The sequence below is a fragment of the Chelmon rostratus genome, chromosome 11 (genome assembly GCF_017976325.1).
Source record: "Chelmon rostratus isolate fCheRos1 chromosome 11, fCheRos1.pri, whole genome shotgun sequence".
In the NCBI taxonomy this organism is placed as follows: domain Eukaryota; kingdom Metazoa; phylum Chordata; class Actinopteri; order Chaetodontiformes; family Chaetodontidae; genus Chelmon; species Chelmon rostratus.
The window spans coordinates 1,834,000-1,850,117 of NC_055668.1; the positions used below are offsets into that span (position 1 = coordinate 1,834,000).

Here is a 16,118-nt window from a genome sequence, read left to right on the forward strand (position 1 = left end):
CCCTCTTTCATTCTTGCTCTTCCCCCAGCTCTTCACCTTCAGGCTGTAAGTCTCAGTCCTCCCCTCCTCCTCCTTCACCTCTCTGGCTCTGGTGGACTGCCACTCCTCCTCCTCCTCCTCCTCCTGTGACTCTGCCGGTGGAGCCCGCCCTGTTACTAAGCTGGAAGAACTGGGTATGTTCACACAGCTCTCGCACACAAGCGCTCAGGCAGGCCAGCCGGCGAGGAAACACAGGTATCATGACCCCACTGGAGGACAACCTCACTGTATCCTCCAGCAACATACGTCCTTTCCACAACTGATCTTCAAAGTATTAATCTCTTGAAAAACATGATGAGGAATCTCTGAGGAAGCTTTTTTCTTTTTTCATCCTCACCACTTTGGACTTTTCCTCAGCCTCAGGGATTGTTACAGCAACATGAGTGTGAAGGGGAAAAAGGCTGGGCTGGTAATCAGCTGGCAGAGGTCATTCTCCATCCTGGCTCCTTGGAGGAAAGGTACTGTTGTCTCCTGTCTTCTTCTATGTCTTTTCATGGCAGTATTGGTGATGTAATTTCTGTGAGGAGAGACACAGCACTAGTTTGAGTCACAGGGTGTGTTGTATTTTATGTCTCTGATCGCTCATTGGCAGACAAATCCTCTAATCACAAAGCACTGCTACCGCCATCCGCTAACAGCCACTTCATTTGATGAGGGATGATTACCACTCTGAGGCACTGTGTGCTGTGCTTTGTTCTGTAGGTGACTGACAGAGGTGTGAAAACCTTAAGAATTTACCTTATCTGTGGGTCTACAGGAGCATTTTGTGCAAAGTAAATCTGTTAGATTAGCAGCTCCATCATTTGACTCAGTCTGTTTTTTAAGAGATTAATTGGATTCCAAGACCATAAATTAACTTCATCCATGAAGTTCCAAAACCAGCATTAAAGACCTGATTCTGATCATCTCTGGCCATTAATCATAAAACTTCCACCTAAATAAGTGGTTTTAATGAAAACTGAGAGCTGTTATGGGTGCTCTTACAAAGCAGACATGGAGAACTCATGTATATCATATAGTCTACCTTCTCCATGTCTACTGTCACATGAAAATGGGATAAAAGAATTGCAGGTAATTGCACTCTTCATGCGTGCTTGTGAAAAACCACCGGGAAAGTAGGAGTTAATGTGGCTTGTCTGCGGTTCGGTGCCGGGCAGGTAGTTTACAGTGTGTTTATCAGAGCTTTACAGTAGACGCACATTTGCTGGCTGGAAAAACAAAACAGGTAAAAGAGGCTATAGACTTCTGAGTGGGTGATGAGCTATGTGTCCATTATGATGAGCAACACCTTTAACAAAGCATGTCGCCATCTGACCCAGTGTTAACTATTATGATATTTTTTTTACCACTTGGGGTTGTTGGCTGTATAACCAAAACAATGAGCTAAAAGAGGTTAAAATCCTCCAATGAGCTGAGGAGAACATCGCTCTGGTTCCTTCTTTAGTATCTCTGCTCACAATACACATGCTCATTGTTAATAGTGATATATTGATTGGTATAAATTTGACTAAAAGGGCCGTTCTGACATCATATTCAACGATGCAAAGTTAAGCAGTGTTAATCTGTTGAGCTGTTGAAATCTCTCTCTGTGACGCTCCCAAAATCAAACGCAATGTAAAACTCTGCAGTGATTCGCTGAGGATTTTCATTCTCATCCCTCTTTCTAATCCTGGCATCAGGTTGCTCTGCATTCCACGCCGAGCCTCGCTCAGATATCCCTGTCGGTTTATTTACAGTACGAGCCTCCACACCTGCTGAGGAGCAGATCCTCTGACCATGTTGTTGTGGGAGGGATGATAAATCTGCTCATTGTTGCGGCCGTGAGGGAGCCCCTTCGCCGGGCTTGACAGCAGTCACATTGTTTGCCATGTTACTCAGAGGAAGAAGAAGAGGGCCATTGTAAAGATAACACTTACATTGTGTACAGTGCAGCGGGGAGCAGCTTTTTATTGGCGCTTTTGTGTGTGTCCGTGTTATCGTTTCATCGCTGTTTCAGTTCAGGCGGGAGCGGGAGATTGTCTGGGGAGTTGAAGCCGTATGAAATAACTCTGCCTTTCTTCAGACAGTAACATAACAGCACTGTCTGAAATCCAGTGTGCTTTGTTTCATGACACTGCAGAAAACTGTGGAAAGCAACCAGAAAAGTTTCAAATGCTGCCCTCCCTGATCATCATTTGGTGACTAATACCTGAAATATGCAACGGAGAGAGGTTGTCAGACATAACTCAGGCATCAAGAATTTCATTTTCTCATCTGAGTAAAGAAGAAAATGTGTGTGACATATGCACAAAGATGAGTAGCTTTCACCCTGATAGAGGAACATGGAGGGTTGAGAGATTTGCTCCGGTCATTGACATTTGGTTTTACCATGACCTTCATCACTTTTGTGCATACTTCTCTCTTTAGTCATTATGTACTATCTTTGCAAAGGAAGGTAGCATCACATGGGTCTGATAAAACCCGCTTTGTTCAACTTGGTCTGAATTTTAATGACCCCAGACTGTATTTTGAAGGTTTAGTTTTGGTTCAGCAAACAAAGGTTTCAAAATCACATAGATTTAGTTTAAATTTTAAACAGCAAATTTGATTCAGATCTGAATATAAACAGGAACTTCCTTGTTTTCCTCCAAAAGTAGGAAAATGTCTTAGAAAATGTCAATTAGATTTTTAAGGCGCAAATCTAGCCTAGCAATATATACGTAACCTTAACCAAGACATTTCACCCTGTGTCAGTGCAGACTAAAGCTCGACCACTGTTGTGTTGTTTTTACCTTGTGATCAGGTGTCATTGAAGTGACACTGCACAGAAGACAGGAAACTGAGCGGGTGAAGTTAGGCGCCGTCTCAGTGTTTAAGCTTTTCAACTTTTTCCCAACAGCTGTTTCATTTTTTAACTACAGATTTCAAACAGGGCCTCCTCCCTTTGTGTGCACAATCTCCTTTAAATGTTTCTCAATAACGTTCTCATTTCACATCATAGGAAGCTCAGACCAACTTCACATTCATCAAGGCCTCCTCCCTTTACACACAGAACATCCACTTTTTCAAGAAAATCATGCAATATGGCCCAATGAAATTCTGACCTCCTATTTCCAATATTGACTTTCTCCCCAGACCATTAACAATAGCACAGCTTTCATTCATTCATTTTTTGAAGATGGGGTTCAAATACAAAGCTAAATTTAATGATATATTTATGGGGAGTATAAATGGCAGCATAAAACTATGTAATGCAGAAAATGAAGCAGAGTAGACTCTTTCCAATACAATCCACGACCACATCCTCAATCTGAACACAGGTGTTTTTGTAACTTAAACAGATACAGATAGTAGCTTTGTCTCCACAGTGTTTGTGTATTTTTGAAAGTCCACACTACAGCTAAAAAGTTAAAGATTTACTGCTACCACATTACATTTTCTTCAGTAATATGCTGAATGCAGGACTTTATTTGCGAGTGGCTTTATAAGGCTTATTAAGCATGAGGAACTGCAACTGAGGACATGATAAACTGAAGCAGTAAGAGCTCCAGAGTTTCAGTAACATGACCACACCTCGAAAGTGTTCCGGGTATATATGGGTCTTGCCCAGTGTCTCATTAAAGAAACTATGTGAAAATTGGCTGCTTATACCCCAGTGTCCTGTATTTTGTCAGAGTAAATTTGCCTGATGGAGTTTTGACTTGAGTTACAGTGCTCCTGCACATTCTTTCCTTATCTTAATGGTTTCTGATAAGACAGAGTGGAGTTTGGGGGGCCCCCGTTAACTTTGATAGAGAGGGAGTCTGGGTATCATCCATAGGGTCGATGATGCCACGGTCAAGACAGAGGTGAAAAACAGAGCAGGGATCCCAGCCAGGCCCGTGTTGAGAGACGAGTCCAGAGGTGTGCTGCTTCTATAGGATACTGAAAGCTGGGAGATGCGGGTGGAGGGGATGTAGGGACAGTGGTATGTCCCCTTATCACACATCTGCCTTATGTCACCTCTATTGACTAACTTAATTCTGTACAATTTAACTGTTGAAAAATGATGTGTCAGTTTCATTCTCACCCTGTCATCAGACAGAATTAGAAGCAAATTTTAGAGGTGTTACAACTGCATATAAAGTCAATGGAAAGACACGAGTAGAATTTGTCCAGGGCAGCACACATTTAAAAATCTGGGGCTTTATGAACCTGCGTCATGCCGTTCCTGCTGCGACATTAATAAGGCCTATTAATTAAAATTATTAAATGTAATTAATTAGTGAATAAATTAATTATTAATTATTGATTTATTCATCAGTAAAAAGTCACCTTTAAAATTGCAGTTGTTTTATAAAAATGCAAAAACGAGACACTCATAGTAAACTTCTTCATAGCTGAAGTGATTTTGGTTGGATGATAGTTGAAGACTTTTCAACTCTATCATAGCGATAATTTTTTCATCCCAACCTCTTTGCTGCAGCTCCAGCAGACCAGCGGCCCGTCTTTATCACTGACCACCTGTGCTAAGAGAGGGCTGAACCCACCTGTGCTGTAAAAGTAACCGGCTTGTCACAGCCTGTTTACGACCTCCTGTGCTCTGGATCTGAGAGGCCAACTGAGCCAACTGTTTAGCCCAAGGGCTTACACATGCCTACATGCTGTGCTTCAGAAAGCCTTCATAATCTCAGAAAACTGAGGCTGAGAGCTGCAGGTGAAGCCTGTATCTATAACCGGACTAAAGGCTTGAGGCATACGTGTCCTTTTTAGGGTCATGAGAGTTCCGAGAGCTGGAAAATGATATTAGGAGAATGTGCTGTGTGGCTGGAAGAAAGCCTTGATTAAGGTAACACATGGTTGTAATTGCAAATGAATCTAGCCATGGGCTGAATATCCAAATTTGATTTTCTTCCATATGTGATGGTGAGCTCCCTTACAGTACCGCCGTGGCCTAGAGGTCGGAGAAGCGGCTTGTGGTCGGAAGATCGCCGGTTCCGGCACCAGGACTGGCAGAAAAACGTGGTTGTGGTGGAGTATTCCCTCCCTCTCCATTAGCCGGCTGATGTGCCCCGGCCGATGTGCCCTTGAGCAAGGCACTTAACCCACCCCAATATGCTCCCCGGGCGCTTGATTGCAGCCCACTGCTCCTGTGTGTGTTTCACTGCATGATGCATGTTGCATGTGTGTGTGTTTCCCCAGTGATGGGTTAAATGCAGAGAATAATTTCCCAGTCTTGGGATCAATAAAGTAAATAAACTTAAACTTGTCGCTCATATTCAACATATGAATTATATTTGTCTAAGGAGACCAGCCATGACAACGAAGGCAGGAAAAACTCATTCCTTCACAGCACTGTGGTCCACTGTTCTGCACACTTGCTCCTCAGACTTTTGGCCTCCCACTGTTGCTGTGTTGCAGCAGTAGGAGAGCTGTAACCACCATCCAATCATACCTCCATCAAGGTCACTTCTATAACACTGTTGGACTCATGGTGGACAGTTTAATTGGAGAGGAGAAGGTGATGCAGCAGAATCAGATATGGTCTTGGTAGGAGATTCCGGTGTGTTATGCTAATAGCAGCTAATACGCCTCCAGCCTCAGGCAGAGATAAGGAGTAGGCTACAGAGTTCTGGTAAGCTCACTCTTTTCTAACACCACACCCCCAGATTTTCAAACTCCACATCTTTTAGAGCCTTTTTCACATATCCAGCACCTTGAGACACACTTTGATTTGCAAAACTGGTGGAGCTCCCCTTTAATGTCACATCTGTTTTGTCTAAAAAACAGGTGAACGTCTTCACCCTGTCTGCGTGTTTTGCACCTGTCCTGTATTTATATGTGACTCACTGTCTGAAAAAGTCAACTGCTCGAATGAAAGAAGTGTACTTAGCACTAGTGATGTGGTTTTTTACTCCCAACAAACCCTGGCCTCTGTTAACCCCTGCATGCAGGCTTTGTTTTCCCTCCAGCCTTCCAGGCAGCTTAGAGCTTTGTTCTGCAACAGGGCAGACCACTTATTCTAATTCAATACCTTTAGCCCTGAAAACTCTGACTTTGTAAGGGGCTCACTTAAAAGACAACGGCAGCACTGCCTGGAATGGCAAATGAGTATGATGGCAAATGGCTTGAGGATGTTTTTAGACAGAAAAGAGGCTTTAGGATGAGTCTGGGGTGGGGGAAGGGGAGGTGGAATGTATGTAATTATATATTGCGGTTTTCAGTCGCGCACAGAGACTGGAAATAGACTGAGTCAGCCCATGTAGACAATTACAGAACAGAATACGTGTTTGAGTTGTTTGGGGTGGATGGGGACAGCCGGATCAGGCCGACACCTGTCCGTCTGACCGGGGTTTCGTGGAGAGGATTGTAGGGAAGGACAGGGACCACAATAACAAGAAGTCAGATTACACAGCTGAGTCGGCCAGATGACTTCAGCGTATAATTAAAGTCAACCTGCTCTCCTTGTTATTGTCTGCTGGTAATTCAAGGGGAAAAGTAGGCACTGAAAAAACAATGTAAGTAAATAAAAAGCCAGAATAAAGTGGCAAGTTGAGTAAAACCAGTGTCTGATTTGGTTTCCAGAGAGGTCTGTTGTTATTCTGCTTGTGCCAGAACTGAAGAGTTATTTCATTAAAATCAGAGCTTCCACATTCTCATGTGACGCGTTTTCAGTTTCTACCTTCCACATTTCTGGAAACAAATTCTTGGGCTGTCCTATCAATGAAAACAGATCGACTTTTCCTCAGTGCTCGTAGTTGAAGGAAGATGAGTTGGACAGAGAGACACCACAGATGACTTCTACAGAGCTGCAGCATATACTGTAAAGACTGGTATCCCCAGGAACCGTTCACAATGGATGAATCTGCACCTTAAGATTTATGCCCAATGCCAACATTTAGTGCTAATACAATGGCTGATGAAACACATCAGAATCTATTAGAAGAACTGGGCAAAACATGTATACAAACATTCATGGTCCCTGGACAATATGTTCCAATAACTCTGGTGATCCCCTGACTTTTCATAGCACCACCATGAGATTGACGTTTTTGTCTTTGATTAAAATGTCTCTAAAACTGTTGGATGGCCATGACCTTCATATCCTCCAGAACAGAATGAGTTCTAATAACACTGGTGATCATCTTTTTCCTGAGTCAGCTTCAGTTGTGCTTTCTGTTTAGGGCTAATTAGGAAATGATAGTGTGCTAACCCAGGAAGATCAGATAGTGAACTTGAAAACATTATACCTGCTAAACATGACCATGTTAACAATTTCCTCTGTGTGGAAATACAGCCTCACAGAGCTGCTAGCATGGTAACCTAACTACACTGTAGCTACAAGTTATAGCTCATTACAAAATGTAGGCAATGAAAAGTAGTCAGAGGTTTTACAAATCTGTTGGTGTCAGCTGTGGTGGTAGCTTTATTGTCTCTTCCTCACCCTTGACATGACCTGTCAAACAGAATAATAACACAAAGATGAAGTACATGAACTGAACAGTGCAAATGCATTCAGTATTCTTCCTAGCTTCTAATAATACAACCAATAATAAACTTTATACAGCACTTTTTAAAACAAAGACAAAAACAAGTGCTTCACATGGTTGAAACAGGATTCAACCATTTCAGAACTGAGGCAAATAAAATCAGACAATAAAAAATAACACAAAAATAAAAAGGAATTGAATAAGAATACCCAACAATAATGATAATAATACTGATGAGGCATGCAGGAAATAAAATGGAGCAGTGATAACAGTCATAAAAGGGCTTTTGAAAAAGATGAGTTTTGAGAAGTGATTTTAAAGTCACTGATTCTGCAAGTGTCAGATCCTCAGGAGGGTCTTAACCCCGAACACAATGAGTCACAGTAATGTAACTGAAAACAAAATAAAAGCAGATATAACCTCCTCATGATCAGATCAACACATCCTGAAACCTAAATAACTGCAAAGGTCAATTACCAGTGAGTCCCAAAACAACATGTATCACTGTGGTAGAGCACCAGTGACGACGGCGGACCTTCACAGGACACCAACAGTGGTCTACTGGGTGAAGGTCCTGTGTTTGTTTGACCCATCAGTCCACTCCATCTTTCTCCAAATGTGGAGCTTGATGGTCTTGACACTACATGACCTGACTTCCTACTTTGCTCCCATCATAATTCGCACAGCCACTAGAGGTTTCCACCTAACAAGAAACATAAAATATGAGTCTTATTAATAATTGCACCCATATGGCTTTTCTCTGTGAGGATGGGCTGGATCAGGCCGACAGAGGAGCGATCTAAATTTTGAGACGCTCCTCAATTGGTAAAAACAAGATTGAACAGCTTTTAAATTTATTTTCCAAATGAAAGTTCAGTGTCAAATATTACACCCAGGCTTTAAATAGATTGTAATGAAGAGAGAGACTCCATGCTTTTAGGTAACAACAGTAATAATAATACTAGTAATAATAATTATTAACTTTATTTATGCAGCTCTGTTCAAAACAGTGTTACTAAAACAAACAAACAAACAAACAAATGTTTACAAAATTGAAACATGATTAAGGCATATCTGGACTGAGGCTAATAAACAACAATGCAGATAGCCACTAATGATAAAACAGATATGTTGGTGATATAGTTTTTTTTGCTCTGGCCAAAGGTCTGAACTGCCACCTGGCTCATCAGGGAGCAGCAATTCAGCAATGAATCCAGCTATGAGGTGCTTTAAAAAGTGATCAGTAAAATCTTCAGATCAATTCTTAAACTGACTCACTGGTATCCGGTGAAGAGTGGCTTAAACAGGGCTGATGTGATCTTGTCTTCTGGTAGCCACTTGTACTACTAGAAAGCATGACACAGCTTCAGAGCTGTCTGGCTCAGCCCTGAATGTAATAAATTACAGAGATGAAATAAAGGCACGATGACCTTCTCGAGATCAGGCAAAGAGAGAAAAGACCTGATCTTGTTCCTTAATTAACTAAAGTAATGTCCAACTAACTATACTTTTCCTCCTGAGAGATAAAGTCCCAAACAAATCTGTTGTTGGTGAAAGTAGGTTTGATGGAAACAAAAGCTTCCTCCCTGTTTCCTATCTGGCTCACACCTGAGATAGCCCCTGACCTACATTCTCTTTCTGGCATTTTGCTCCAACACATGCTTTAGTTGTATTCATACTCCTGGAAAGGTACATTACCATGTTTTGCATTGCTGAGATTCCAGTGAGACTCTGTCTGGGTCAACAGACACCTGAATGTTCGGGCAGGCTCATTTTACAGCTTTCCTGCTTAGTAAATGTTCAGATGACACCAACAGCTTTAAGACAGATAGATATCTGTAGTGCCACTTTGAAGTCTGGTGGGTTCACCCTGGGGGCCTCTGACCATGGCCTCATTCTTGGCTGATCTGAGGGCCCCTTGTAGTCAGGGTTCCCTCGGTAAAGTGGAGACCATCTCTAACAGGTGACCTGTTCCAATTTTACAATGTATCAAAAATAACACCTTGCAATTTTCTTTTATGAAAGAAGATCAATCAAATAAACTATTAATAATCTTTCTGAAATACTTCAGGCTGTCCCTGAAGCTGGACTATACCTGCAATATTTGTTCCTTATTGAATAAAGTGTTGCTATTGTTTCTGCACACCATGCATACATTTGATTTGTATCATCATGTATCATATCAAAGTTTCGTACATGTATGCATGCACACCTGGCAAGCAGCAGACTACTGTTCAAGCTGTGTTTGAGGCTATAAAACCAGAGGCTGCGAAACTTTCCAGGAATGATCTTTTCCTAAAAAAAAAAATGATTTAATTAGGCTTAAAATGCAGAGGTACAACATATACTACCATTATCATAGAAATCACAAGAACCAGTTTGTGGTAGTTAAAATGGGAGGCAAATGCTGAACGCGAAGGCAGGCTGGCTGAAGAACAAAAAGCAAGCTTTAATAACCAAAGCTGGCTCCAGACACATGGAACGGGCAGGCAAAAACCGCAAGAGCGGGCAGGGGCAAATTCCAGAAAACAAAGAAGAAATACAAATGACCAAACTAATAACAAACTGGTTTGGCATCGGCAGGAAATCAAGTGCAGGACAAGGCAACAAACACAGACAACCTGACAACTGAAAGAGGAAAACCACTGACTAAATACAGACTAACAGGGGACAGGTGAAACTAACCAGCCATCACAAAGTAAAACACAAAACAAAAATGACACGAGGAGAAACTCTGACTTAAACCTGTTGCTGTTTTTTACCTGCTTTTTTAATCTTTTTGCTCCTTGAAGCAAGAGATCAAATCCAAAAGTAAAACCCTATAATACTATTGCCTGTTAGTAAGCTACTTAGCACTGTTGCTAATGATGGGTTAACATTGCTCATTCAAGAGACGGATGTTTACCATTGACTCGTTTCTGTAGCTGCGTTTCCATTACAGTTGTTTGCAAGTTCGAATGCGACTTGCAGGTGTTTCCATTGAACAGTGTTTTGCGAACCAGCCAAAATTCTCGGAAGTTCTCGGACGTCCCGCGAGATGTGTGTGCGTGCTGTGCGTCGGTAAAACTTAACACAAAGCCCTATAATTAAAAAGCACATGCTGAAGGTGAAATAAAGAAATTATCTGTTGACTTAGAGTGATCACTGATATTAATGGCCTATTATTGATCACTGTGTTATTACGCGAGGCTCTGACAGCGTCAGCTCGCGCCGGCGGAGCAGCAGCAGAATACAGGACTGTGAACATATTTTCTATCAGCAATTATGTGTAAATATTAAAGTTAATGTCTCCCACATAGCTGAGGTGCACACACTCATCACAAGTTCATCTCACGATTAATGAAAACGGAATGATTAGATTTTGCAAAGTACGCACAGGACGAGATCACAGCTGTCAGATTGTCTTTAACAGATCAGCCAGCGTGACAGCTGGAACAGCTGGAGTGTTTTTGTCTGCTACTTATTGAGATCCAGAAAACATACAAAATTGACAAGACATTATATCTGACTGCATGCGGCCGGCCCGAAACGGGGAGTCCGCTGACCTCAGAGACGTGTAAATTCGAAAAAAGTGTTTCCATTACACTTTTGCGATACACCTAAATATCGACACGGCTGAAAAACCACCTCATGATTGCGTAAAAAGGTTTTTGCGATATTTGAGAGGATTTTAGAAATTCAGGTGTTTCCATTACCGTTTTTTATTGCGATATTTAGGATTTGCGCATTTCTAGGGGCAATGGAAACGCAGCTACTGACTGACAGCAGCAAAAATTGCAGTCGGTGATAATTTGCATGTGAAAGTTGTCCAAAGCTGCACTTGGATAATAACACTGATTCTGTGCCTTTGTCATGACTGCTGTTTGCTGATGACTCTCAGTCATTTTATGTGACACGCCAGCTTTGACTGGCATCAGAGGTATTTCTCAGGAGACAGTAAGCACTGACTTAGGCTACCATAGACATAAACACACAATGGCTTTATAATCCACTCATTATAGTGAGGTAATTCAGAAAAACATGATGCCGTGGTGCATGTCACCTGCTAAAGCCACAATGGAAATAGCTGCGTGCATTCTATTACGTTTCCCAGCATTTGGCAAAAACAGGAAATGAGTTTTCTATCCTACACAGAAGAGAATTTATTTTGGGAGTCAACAGTTTGAGCTGAGCCATTACAAAAAATGTGCATGCATAACCAGCCTGTGACACACTCCAACAAGAGCTTTCCTTCTCTATAAAGAAAATAAAATCTCTTAAAATAAACATTAGGCTTGGCTGCACTGAAACTTAATAGTAAATGAAAACATACACAGTGCGTCATCTTACTCACTGCCTTGATGAGGCCACAATGTGATTCAGTTACAGCGTCACAAGAGTAAACAATGGAAATTTAATATCCTCCAAAAGGCCACGTTACATTCCTTCAAACACCTCACATTGACTTCCTCTAACTCTAACTGACCTTGTGTTGTCCATTTTGTTGCTTCACATGGGATTGTGACCGGGGTCCTACAGTTGTATTTTATGTTTGTATGTGCTGGGAAGCATGTTTGTGAAGTAAAATTTGCCATAATCCAGCACATCAGGTCACATTTACTGACTGAAATCTTAACTTCTTTAATAATGAATGACCACAGCCAATAACGAACATGTACATCAACAAACACTGAATACTCACAATGCTTGGCTTTTCAGTAACTGCTGCAACAACATGACTTGTCATTGCTTTAGAAACAATGACCATATGACATTTTTCTGTTTACGTGCCCCTTTCAGGATAATGACAGTGCCTTCCTACACTGCCAAAAATGACAATTACAATTACAGCAATTACAATTCATTCAATACAATGTTTCTATGATTTTGGATAATGTGTGGTTCTGGCACCAAAGCTACTCTGTTAAGGTCAGGGGAAGACTCTGCTCACAGTTAAATGTAGAGTACTCAGAAAAGGCTAGAGAGGACTGTACTAGACCACCACTGACTTTCTGTCCTGACAGGCATTCATCATTCATAAATCACATTCACGTGTCATATTGGGCATCTGAAGCGATGCTGTTGTTTTTCGAGGGAAGAGTGAAACAGTGACTGATGAGTGACACAGAATTAGTTGTGATCTTGTGTTATTTGAAGAGTTATCTGTGTGATCAGGCCAGCATAAACAGTGCATGTGAAAACAGGGAAAATGCACTTTAGATTTGGTTTTTGTGTTGACCCACGGTGGGAAAACAGACCTTGTTTAACATGGGAAGAGGACTGGTTCAGAGATATGGCACTATCAGTGTTTTGGCACATGTGCTCCTACTCAACAACTGGGTTATCAAAACAATGGTCATTCTCTAGGAACTGTGGGTGTGTGGATGTTTTGTTGAGTGATTGATTTTCAGTTATGCCAAGTTATAATTAAAGTCGAAAACCCTCCAACCAGTTCCAATCAGCTAACGGTTTCTAACTAACGACTTGTAAATCATTCATCGTTCAGAGCAGGCCTCCACCCTTCACAATCACAACACCCCCTCTGCCTCATCTAAACCGCACATTGTTGACATACACACACGTACACTGCGATTACACTTTGCTTTGCTGTGCCTATTATCAATAAGCCAAAGACTTCCACGTCCATTCAAATTCTCACTACATACTTTGGAGAAAATTCCCCTCCAAGGACTCCCTTCTCCGAAGTTCCCCTCAGAGAGGATAAAAGTGTCGGATTTACCACTTCAAAGAATTCCTTGTTTGCCTTGGCAAGATCTCCAACTCACCCTGCAGGAAGTCACCATACCTCCACTATTGTTAAAGTGTGATCCAGCGCTGAGCTGTAGTTTTATTTCAGGCACTTGACTAAATGAATATAGCAAACTCTAAGCTTAATCAGGGTCCTGCATTTCTCTGGGGAAATAGGGCACGCCTTTTGTTTTTTCTCTTAAAATTCAACAGATGGAAGGATGGAAAAAATGTCATTTGATTAACAGAAACATGAAACAGATGAGAAAGAGGAGAGGATGCATACGACTGCTTCCTGTAATGGTTTGGAGCTTCCTCTGGTAATTGAGTTAAAGAATACAGGATTACACAAACACCACTCCTGGTTACCAGGTTTCACTCAAGCATCCATTCATATCAGTATAGATTTGATTTTTTATAACCATTCATGGTCAAAAGAATGGATCCAGTCCAGAGTTAGCCAGATGATTTTGACAGGATGGTTGAAATACCCGAGCTACTACACTCTTTAATTTGATTCTTAAAATGCCATAAAATGAATTATAGTTGCACACCAGTCAGGTATTACGTAATGTGGCGATCACCTCAAGTCAAGCAAAGCCACTCTCTGGCAGCCCCGAGCCACACTTTAAGTTTGGCTTAATCTCAGGTATTTCAAGGTCTTTTGTTTCCTTTGAAGCACATCAGAGACATTTCAGACTGTGTGCAAACATTACAAACTGCCAGCCCGGCCAGCGGATGAGAGAGACTGCTCAAAGAAGTTGTTTTGATCAGACAACATTTTTAATTTAGTTGCAATGATTTGTATTGGTTTTTGTTAGTCTGCCAATTTAAGCATCGGATCAGAAATTCGGCAGTTTCGATTTAATGCAATGTAGTATTGATAGACTTGTCAGAATGAATCTGTATTTCTTTTTCTGTTTAACAGGTAAAGGAAGCAGAGATCCAGTGCTGGATGGTGAGGTTGTCCTGACGAAAATGAAGCTCTTCAGCAACTTCAACGACAGGCTCCTGATAGCTGACGACTCTGCGTCCACCATCTCCGCAGCGTCAGTTTTCGAGCAGGACATCACAGAGCCCTCCAAAACCCCCAAGCTGAATTCCCGCTTTGACGAGAAGCATCCAATGGAAGCTGGCACGGACTACCTGCCTAACATTTTCACAGATTCTCAGCTGCCGAGGTTGTACAAGTTTGAGTCGGAGGACTCCGGAGTGGAGCTGCCCAGTGGAGCTAACTCCCCGTCCAGCCCGACAGGCTCTGAGCAGAGCTTTGTGGTCCACAGTCGAGAGTCCTCCTGCGATTCATGCAACTCCAACTCCGACCCTACAGCTCTCACTGATGAACTAGTCACATATGCACAGAGCTCTGAGATTAAACAGGAAGAGGACTCGGTGGATAATAATCTGAGTACGGCAGCGGAGACTCTGGATGATGTGTTCATACACTCACAGGAACTCAGTTCTTCAGGTGTGACAGTAGAACTGCACATAGGAGAGGAGGTGGACAGGGACCAGCGTGGCGCTTCAGGAATCAGCCCTGAAGGAGATGAGATGTCTGGACAGGTCACGGAGAACAGCACTGGAACTGAAAGGACATGCTTAGAGCGTATGGGGCAATTTGGGAATCAATCCTCAGCAGGAGCCTGTGATGACATGACAGGCAGTGACTTTGAGCCCGAGCCTGTATGGAGGAGTACCACCAGTGACAGCCTGGAGGAGTACATGGATGAATGCTGCAGACTTAGTGTGGTAAGCAGACACAGTAGATAGATTGTAGCCAAAGTAGAACGTTTGTCCATGTCCTCACCAGCAGCCTGGGCTCCACTCGACCTGTGGCCCCTTGTTGCATGTCTTCCCCCCTCTCCCTCCCCCTGTCTTGTCTGTCACTAAGCTGTTTGATGAATAATGAAGGCAGAAATGCTTGTTTTTCTCATCTCCACCTTGAATTGGAGTCTTACACCTTCAGGATATCCACAAATGTTTTTGCTCACATTGAAGGTTCCTGCAGGTACATCTTCGGTTCAACTCGTCCTTTACAGGGCAAATTTATATTTGCCAGTGAAAGCGGCTTAGCTTTCAGTCAGCTTTACAAATGTTTTCTGTCCAGACAGGCTCGTGCATGAGTGTGTGTTTGCTTTTTTGTGTGTTTGTGTGTGTACCCTTGTGTGTTTGTGGTGTGTTTAGTGCTTTCAGAACTGTTGAATAAGGACAATTATAGTTCCTCCAGACTTGGAGAAAATCCCTTTTGGGTGAGCAACAAAAATATCTCATGCCATCTGTCATTATCTCTAATTTTAAACTCTTTCCAGCCTCTGTGTTACCAGGTAATTGCATCACTGCGCTGAAATATGGTTCACATAGTCATTTTCCTGAGTGTATTTTTAAGTGTGATTAACACATGGAGGTCCTTTGGTTTTCAGATATTCTCTTTAAGTTATAGCCAAAACAAAAGAAAAGCACTGAAGGTGTACCTGTGCTTTGACCTCTTCCTGTGCGAGGGACATGAAAAAAGCAGCTGTACTCATTCATAAGGGTCTGCAGGGGAATGTTTCATTCATGTTACAAGAAAAAAAGAGTGGTTTTCTTGTTCACATCCAGTGAGCTCTGCAGAGAGAGCACCTGACAGCTGTGAAAGCTGCAAAGTCATAATCACCTGTTTGATGTTCCTGAAAACACAGACATACAGCACAGTCAGGCCTTGAACCTCTCTTTCATTACCGGCAGCTATTAGAGTGAGAATCTGATACAGCCTGAATGCCCTCTGTTGTTTTAGACTGGAGAGGGACAAATTGTGGAAAACATACTAACAGAAGGTTTAAATCACCTTTTAACATCTTCAAAATCTTCATTTCCAAAAGAAATAGTTTGAAATAGTGACGTAGTATTCGTATTAGTAAAATTTCT

General features: G+C 42.0%; 1 protein-coding gene across 1 annotated transcript in view; it reads left to right on the forward strand.

The window, feature by feature from the left end:
• Window positions 1–204: 204 nt before the first annotated feature.
• Window positions 205–16,118, forward strand: part of si:ch211-250c4.3 (uncharacterized protein LOC100535981 homolog) — a 37,143-nt gene continuing 21,229 nt past the window's right edge. The window contains exons 1-2 of the mRNA XM_041947682.1: window positions 205–497; window positions 14,143–14,963. Coding sequence (XP_041803616.1) covers window positions 419–497; window positions 14,143–14,963 — 900 coding nt within the window. The 5' untranslated portion in view covers window positions 205–418. The remainder of the gene's footprint in view (window positions 498–14,142; window positions 14,964–16,118) is intronic.